The 8,834-nt window shown below is 32.6% G+C and overlaps 2 protein-coding genes across 2 annotated transcripts; both read right to left on the reverse strand.

The window, feature by feature from the left end:
• Positions 1-2,872: 2,872 nt before the first annotated feature.
• On the reverse strand, positions 2,873-3,662 carry LOC114425649. The gene has a single exon (XM_028392593.1). The coding sequence runs from the start codon at positions 3,649-3,651 to the stop codon at positions 3,046-3,048; it is 606 nt and encodes a 201-aa protein (XP_028248394.1). The 5' UTR covers positions 3,652-3,662; the 3' UTR covers positions 2,873-3,045.
• A 2,368-nt stretch (positions 3,663-6,030) lies between these two features.
• Positions 6,031-8,271, reverse strand: LOC114367760. The gene is made up of 3 exons (XM_028324953.1): positions 7,729-8,271; positions 7,481-7,597; positions 6,031-6,646 (listed from the first exon to the last, which is right to left on the reverse strand). The coding sequence occupies exons 1-3, from the start codon at positions 8,076-8,078 to the stop codon at positions 6,031-6,033; spliced, it is 1,083 nt and encodes a 360-aa protein (XP_028180754.1). The 5' UTR covers positions 8,079-8,271.
• Positions 8,272-8,834: the final 563 nt, after the last annotated feature.

The raw sequence follows: 8,834 nt of genomic DNA on the forward strand, positions 1-8,834 counted from the left end.
AAGGATGAATAGAACCTTGAACGAGAGAGCAAGGTGTATGCAGATCCAATCTGGCTTACCTAAAGCATTCTGGGCAGAAGCAATAAACACAACATCATATCTCATCAATAGAGGACCATCAGTTCCTTTGAATTATCAATTGCCCGAAGAAGTATGGTCTGGAAAGGAGGTAAAACTTTTACATTTGAGAATTTTTGGTTGTGTTTCATATATACTGACAGACTCTAATAGTAGAGATAAATTGGATCCAAAGGCGAGGAAGTGTTATTTTATTGGTTATGGATCTGACATGTATGGCTACAGGTTTTGGGATGACCAAACCAAGAAATTTATCAGAAGAAGAAATGTTACTTTTAATGAGAACTTATTTTATAAGGACAAATTTTCTACAGAATCTACATGTGCAGGTAAACTGTCAGAAATTTCTGAGAAAGCAACACTTGAAGAAATTTCAGAAAGTGATGTAGCCAATAGAAACCAGAGTACAGGCGTAGAGGTTGAGTCAGAACCAGAACCATCAACTCCTCCAAGAAAATCTAGCAGAATTGCAGTACCAACAGATAGGTATTCCCCTTCATTGCATTATTTGTTGTTAACTGATGCTGGTGAGCCAGAATGTTTCAGTGAGGCTACGCAGGGGAATGACACTATTGAGTGGGAGCTAGCGATGAAAGATGAGATGACATCCCTTCAGAAGAATAAGACGTGGTCTTTAACTAAATTTCCAGAAGGAAAGAAAGCGTTACGGAATAGGTGGGTCTATAGGCTAAAGGAAGAATCTGACGGTAGAAGAAGATACAAGGCGAGACTTGTGGTGAAAGGGTTTCAGCAGAAACAAGGAATTGATTTCACAGAGATCTTCTCTCCAGTTGTAAAGATGACTACCATCAGAGTTATTCTGAGCATAGTAGCTACAGAGAATCTTCACTTGGAGCAGTTAGATGTTAAAACTGCATTCTTGCATGGGGATTTAGAGGAAGCCATCTATATGACCCAACCAGAAGGTTTTGAAGTGCAAGGCAAGGAGAATCTTGTATGCAAGCTTCACAAAAGTTTATATGACTTGAAACAAGCACCGAGGCAGTGGTACAAGAAGTTTAATGAGTTTATGAGCAGCTCAAGATTCAAAAGATGTGACATGGACCACTGTTGCTATGTTAAGAAATATACTAATAGTTATGTTATCCTTGTCATGTATGTTGATGACATGTTGATTGCAGGATCTAGTATGACAGAAATTAACAAGTTGAAGTAGCAGTTAGCAGAAAACTTTGAAATGAAGGATCTTGGTCCAGCTAAACAAATCCTTGGTATGAGAATTCTTAGAAACAGATCAGAAGGAATTTTGAAGTTGTCGCAGGAGAAATATATACACAAGTTGCTTGACAGGTTTTACCTTGAAGATTCTAAGACCAGGAATACCCCTTTGGGATCTCATTTGAAGTTTTCAAAGAAGCAATCTTTGCAGATAGATGAAGAAAAATGCTACATGTCAAGAGTACCATATGCATCAGCAGTTGGGAGTTTGATGTATGTTATGGTGTGTACCAGACCTAACATAGTACATGTAGTGGGAGTTGTCAGTAGGTTCCTATCAAATCCAGCAAAGGAGCATTGGGAAGGCGTAAAGTGGATACTCAGATATCTGAAGGGTACTTCAGAGATGTGTTTGTGCTTTAGAAAAGGCAATCTCACTTTACAAGGATTTTCAGATGCAGACTTGGGAGGAGATTTTGATACCAAGAAAAGCACCACAAGCTACATTTTTACTTTAGGAGGTACTGTTGTGAGTTGGAAGTCTAAACTTCAAGATAGAGTTACTCTCTCAACCACGGAAGCCGAGTACATAGCTATCTCATAAGCAGCTAAGGAGATAATTTGGCTAAAGAATTTTCTCAATGAATTAGGGAAAGAACAAGATAATGCTCCAATGTTTAGTGATAGCCAAAGTGCTATAAGTCTTGCTAAGAATCCAGTCTTCCATTCTAGATGCAAGCATATTCAATTAAGATACCATTTTATCAGGGAGTTGATAAATGATGGAAACTTATCTTTATTGAAGATCTTAGGATTAGAGAATCCAGCATATATGTTGACTAAAGTTGTCATAACTAACAAACTGATGCTTTGTATTGCCTCAGTTGGCCTTTAAGGATAATTGAAGATGAAGGCGCTACACTAGGTAAAGAGTCGATGAACTCATTGCTTACAAGGAGCTGCTAGAGTTTGGAACTTAGACCCCAAGTGGAAGAATTGTTAGAGTTTGTGGTCTTAGTTCATTTGTCCCACATCGCTTGGTCTGTAAAACTTGTGTGGTCTTAGTCCCACATCGCTTGATTTGTAAAAACTTGTGTCTCATTAGTATTATATATAAAGACACCTTGTAAGCTTTTATGTGCAAGTAATAAAAAGTTCTTATAGTGTAGTCGTGGACGTAGGCACCTACATTGTGTGTTGAACCACGTTAAACTTTGTGTCTTTTTCTTTCTTCCCTTTATTTCTTTCTCTTTTTTTATTGTTTTATACTAACATTTACAACAAAGGATCTTAATTGTGATATTCAAGCTCCTCTATATGCTCTCAAAGTGTTATTCTACCTTGAAAAACTCCCAAAATCATGCTCAGAGAAAAATATAGTGTGTTAGAAATAATCCAAGTCTCACATTGGCTAACAATAAAGTCATATTAAACTTTATAAGTGAGGGGCAATCCTCATTCCTGAGCTAACTTTTGAGGTTGAGTTAGGCCCAAAACTCACTTACTAACAATAAAACCATTTTAGACTTTATAAGTGAGGAGCAACTCTCACCCCTTGAGTCTTGGCCGTGGAGAATGGACCGATCTGTAACACATTAGCGCTTAGACATGGTCATAAATTTTTTCACTTACACATCATTCTAAGACTAATTTTAATTAAGGATAATTTTGTGAAAAACTAATTTGCCTCAAAAAAATATTTTAGATTAAACCTTATAAAATTAAACTGTCAAGTTACACTTTTAACTTGCATTGGACCTTGTAACGAGGATAGGAGGCAGTAGTTTTTTAAGTCGAGATAATCATACGTTTACTTGGCTTAAATAGATTCCTACAATAGAATGTTAAGTAGATGATATCCGACCATAATGAAAATTGCAAAACTATATATAGAAGCAAGGGTAGACACGAAAGTACTGCAATTGAATCAGGAAGCACCTTCAAACCATAGTAGTAGGTTATGAAGAAGGAACTTCCAAATGCAACCATCATGCATGCTATGGAGATGAACAGAGTTATCAGTCCAAATATTAACTTCAAGGGCAGTGACTTGTGAAAGTCGTACACCGCATATCGCGAGATGAGAATAGACAAGAATATCAAAATTGCAGTCGCTGAGAAGACGAATGCAGCTGCATCTGCTATTGCAAATACTTGGAATGATGCTTTGTTCAAATAATTTGGTTTTTTTGTGTCATCATCAATACCACCTGGTATGTTAATTGCCGCAGCAAAAACCGCTGTGGCAATAACGGTTGATATAAGCATACAAAACTCAGCAGTACGTTTCATCCATTCCTCTCCTTTTCCCCGCAATCCTTCATGCTCCTTTATGAATAATTGTTGAGCAGTTAGATCATCAGAGTTTTTCAAATTTATGAACGATGGTGGCATTATCTTCTTCACCTCCTGTCACATATATGTATGAGTTAGTATAGATGACTTTTGTGAATAAACCTCAATAATTACAATTTAGAACTTTAGGCATAATAAGAAATAATATATATGGGAACAAATGCATATATGGATGATCAACAAACAGATAGATTGACTAAATTTTGAATATGATCTGTCCAAAATGTAAATATTTTGATCAACCCATAACTGATTTAATAAAAAACCTATCCTTTTTTTGTTTTGTTATGGATAGATATCTGAATCATCTATTTTTTAGTTACCATCACATTCATGCAGAATATCAACCTATGAAGTAAAACTTCTAAGGCAAATACATGATACCACAGATATTTTGATTTGATTAATGTCTAAAATCTATGACAAATACATGATATCACATATACATTTTGACTTAGTTAATGTCTAAAATCTATGACATTGAAACACCACATACACACACAAACAAAAATACTCTAATGAAATGAAATATGAGTAGTATATAACAAAATATCAAGTGATGATATATTTATTTTTTAAAACTAACCTTTTATATTTTTTTAAATTATGAGTTGCGTAAAGGTAACAACTCCGGTGTTCAAATAAAAATAAATAATTTATAAATTAGACACCTAATAAAAAGTGTCAAACAAGTATCAAGTAAGTGTTAAGATATGTTGATATCAAAAATGTGTATGACACAATGACAATTTGAACAAGAGAGGTGTTCGTGCTTCAACAAGTATCAACCATGCAGATTTATTGAATACTAATTATTGTTGAAAAATTTAACTACCTAGCTTTAATAAAAAAATTCTTTTCAATCACATTTTTTTTATCAACAAGACTTGAATCTAAGATCTTGCTTAAAGCATATATCAAACAAATAAGCATCATTTAACAGAAGAATTGTATACCACAAATTAAACCTCGTTGCTTCTTTAGTTTGTTAAGTACGTAATTTTAGATTTTAACTATGGTTATATAATTGTTCACTTTAGGCTAAACTTTATAGAATTTATTGATATAAAATATACAGGGATAAGTTGAAAAATTGTAAAACTAAAGAAAAGGGTAAAAAATACTTTATCCTAAACGCAACGATAAAAGAATTTTCAAACACAAGACAATGCAGATGTGCCGTGTGAAAATGCAATCATTCAAAGTCAATGAAATAAAGGGGTTACCTCAAACCATATGATCTCGAGGCACATTTGGAATGCAGCTCCAGAAACTATTTCAAGTCGTGGGGCTAACTTTGCAGCCAAATGCAATAAAGTGTTGTTCTTTGTTTTTTTTTTTGGAAAACACAAAGGGTTGTTTTCTTTGACAATATATGATATTAGAATATCCTTAATGAACCCTATTTCATGTACGAGATTGAAGATGCTAGCATGGCGATATGAAACTATGAAACTGCTGTGTGAATTATACTTTGCCCTTTGTCGTCCACTTCCCATATGATCTGGGCAGGGTAAGCACTAATAAGCTCTGACAAGAATCCAAAATTACCAACTTCTGCAGCATCGTATACTGAGAAGGCTCACTTATGATTCTCATTGCCTCCGAATGGTCTTTGTGCTGGAGAATTTTTTTTCCATAGAAAATTAACCAATTGAAACATCACATGTTTCGTGTCTGCAATAAAAAACAATTGGTTTCTTGTAATGAAAGAAGTGTAAAAGAGCAAGGTAATCTGGAAAACTCTACAAATAAATAGATAACTCAAGCCACTTGTCTGAATTTTCCTTATAATTAGTGAACGTAAGAATTTACCAGGGGTGATCCGGAAGGACCTTCCATCTCTGCACAATGACAACACGAATCCAAAGGGTTTTGATTTCGAGCCAAGAGATGCAAAGCTGTCTCCTTATTATCATCACGTGCATAAGCTAGCTCTTCCGACTCTATTGCAATTTTTAAGGCCATGTCTGAAAGATATTTGGATCAATTGAAATTATTTCAAAATTTCAAAGGATTGGAAGTAACATCGTTGGAAACTACATCATTTTAATTAAGATGCATGTTATATCAATATTCTAACAATCAGTGTTGATAAATCTGTCATGTTTTTCTGTCAACATATTTAATGTTGTTGTTGGAAATAATAAAAATAAAATCTATTAAAAACATTAAAGATTAGAACTAAACTTTTAAAATGACCGAAACACTAAAACATAAAGATATAAGGTGGATTAAAAAATTCTTACAAAATAAAAAGAAATTCTTACAAAATTTGTGTTAATAAATTCTAGCAAATGTTTAAAGCATGGATTAATAATTATATTAAGATAAGATATAAGGTGGATTAAATGATGGAAAAATTTGTTAATAAAATTAATATTTGTATTGATAAAAAAATTGTGTCAATTAAAATAATTAATGCTTACGATAGTTGCCGGTCTTGATACAAGTAAAGAACAACATTATCTTGTCCGTATCCTGGAACGCTTCTTTGCTGATGTCGTACAGATAGCGTGTCATGTCGCATTTTCCTTGCATCGCAGCAAACTGAATAGGGATATAATCACTTCCACCCCTTTTTGTTGGCAAGTGTGGATCTCTTACCTTCAATAATTGAACAATTTCCATGTTTCCAGATGCAACAGCGAAGCAGAAGGCAGTGTTGCCCCGGTAATCTTGCAATGAAATGTATTGACCGTTGTCGAGTTCTTGCAGCAGCTCCTTCACGAAGGGAGCATGGTTTGCACCTACAGCAACATGCAGAAGTGTAGCCCAACCATCTGCTATTGCTGCTTGCTTCAGTCTACCATCTTTTCCTAAGATGACTTTGGCTGCTTGCCAATTGCCTTCTAGAGCAAGCTTGTGAAGGGGCACACAAAGCTCCAGAAATTTGTTGATGGATTCCCCTGAAACAAACCTAATGTTTACTCCACCTACTAAGTCTTTCAGTACGTTTATATTTGGTTTTTTAGTATAACAGTACTCCCTCAACTTGTATAATACCCAACGATGAATTGGTGTTTGTTGTTTTCTTATAGTACACGGCCAGTTTATGATATTTATTGTATTAATTAAAAGAAGTGAGAAAGTATATTCACAAGTAATTAGAGTAGAGAGGAATATTAATGACAAACGATCATTTTAAAAAAAGTTATAAATTTATTATTATCAAATAAATTAATTATTTTTCTTAATTTTTTAAAATTTTGACAATTAAGTGTCTTATATATAGGAAAGAAGAAAATATATCTTTTTTTTTAATAAAAAAAATGGGGTTGTTCTAGCTAACTTAACGTTTTAAGTTTGAGTATTAAATATATAACCATCCAAAGTTATTTATAAGACTTGAATATGATTGCTACGGTGAAAAGGATATCCATGGTCTATACAAAAATATATATATTTTTAAACTAATTTACAAAAATTAAAAAAATTGGTTAATTTTTATTTTGAGTGAATTAAAATTCATTTAAGTGGTTGTTTTTTCTTAATTGATGTTTTTTCACACACACAACATGATTATTGAACCCTTAAGCACATACATAAAATAAGCTATCTATTAATCATATCATGTTGATAATTAATTATTAATTAGTATTATTTAAGATTGTTGGGACTCATCATCAATTCACTATTTTTACCCAATTATTTTCTACTTAACTAATAATGTATGCAAAGAGAATAATAATAATTATATCTTTTTAATTTTTAATTTGGAGCTAGTTATCTTAATTACAACAAAAGAAAATGATAATTTATTTTATTAATTAACATTATTTGTTTTTTATTGAAAAAAGGAAAATAAGTTTAGAAGTTTTTAACAAAAAATAGATAAATTAAAAGAATAAATAATTTTTTACCGTACGTACTTGTTTCCTGTAAAAAGTAAAGATCAGGAGAGTTATATTGACTTGTATCTGGTGCCGTTGGATCGCTGGAGAGTTGTCCTTGTGGAGTTGTTGAGTTGTCACCAGTCCTTTCCCTGTCAAAGCGAAGGTTGCAAATTACGTAATTAATTAATTATTATATACGTTTAGAAATCTATAAACAATATTAGCATTCAGCAATTATCAAAATTCAAAATTTTGAATCTACAAATTAAAGATGCTTAACCTGTGGAAAACCCTGTCAAGCTCGTCCCACATTTGCTTGGATGTTTTTGGACCCTCTGAAAATATTTCAAAATCATCTGGATTCAAGGCACAATGTAAAATATTTTTTGCTTTGGCCTCTAATTCCAAATTCTTCATGTCTTCTTCATCATATTCATCTTCACTTTTCTCCACTTCTTCATTGTCTACTAGCTTTGTTGGAACTTTTGGTCCATTTTTTATCAGAAGCCATAGCTTGAAGTCAACGGATTGTATGAATATTTTCATACGCTCCTTCCACTCGGTGTAATTTCTTCCATTGAAATATGGTGGCCTCGAAATAGAATGCCCTTCAGTGATGATATTATCCATCAAATTCACAACTGTGGAACCTACAATGATATATTTTCTTATACTATATTATGTCCAGGAATATGTCAACAATAAAATTTATTTAGCGTCGTCATATAACTAATTAAAAAAATCATGTGTATTTTTCTTCTAAATCTTCACCACTCAAATACGATTTAATTAATAGTTTATCTTTTGTAGTTACACATAAATAAAGTATATGAAATATGATCTTTTGTCCTAACCCTGCTAAAATAATAAATGCATGATTGTCTCCCAAACCTATATACTAACAAAGAGAGAAATATGAACAAAGAAATAAATGAGAAAAAATAGGAAGGATGTAAATGGAAAAATATTGTGAAATATTATTTATTAATTTATTTATTTGGATGAGTAAGAAAGAAAAAAGAAGTAAATAAATATTACAAAAAATATATTAATTAAAATATTATATTTGATGAAATGTACGTGAATTTTGATTATATTTTTTTTTCTTAATACACACACAATCATCATCCTAACAATAAAATGCCCCCTTCGTAAGTGTTTTTCTCTTATTCCTTCTCCACTAAATACATTTAAACAAATACACATTAAGAAATTCCTGTGCGTGAATCCCCAGATGAGTGGAAATTTAATTTGATTCATATTTAGACTCTGAAAATAATTTAGTTCTTATGCTGCATATTAGACTCATAGATGTGGCTGAGAAATCATTACTTCAACATTAAAAAACCGTGAAAGAAACATTCGAGTACGGAGTTCGTACAAAGT

This window comes from Glycine soja, chromosome 9 (assembly GCF_004193775.1).
Source record: "Glycine soja cultivar W05 chromosome 9, ASM419377v2, whole genome shotgun sequence".
Classification (NCBI taxonomy): domain Eukaryota; kingdom Viridiplantae; phylum Streptophyta; class Magnoliopsida; order Fabales; family Fabaceae; genus Glycine; species Glycine soja.

Bases quoted from the DNA above. Each gene is read 5' to 3' on its own strand.
- LOC114367760 (XM_028324953.1), bottom strand. From the start codon at position 8,078: ATGGATAATATCATCACTGAAGGGCATTCTATTTCGAGGCCACCATAT. The intron at 7,598-7,728 runs GTTAAGCATCTT...TCGCTTTGACAG, and splicing joins CTTGACAGGGTTTTCCACAG to GGAAAGGACTGGTGACAACT. The intron at 6,647-7,480 runs GTACGGTAAAAA...GTGTACTATAAG, and splicing joins TTTTTACAGGAAACAAGTAC to AAAACAACAAACACCAATTC.
- LOC114425649 (XM_028392593.1), bottom strand. From the start codon at position 3,651: ATGCCACCATCGTTCATAAATTTGAAAAACTCTGATGATCTAACTGCT.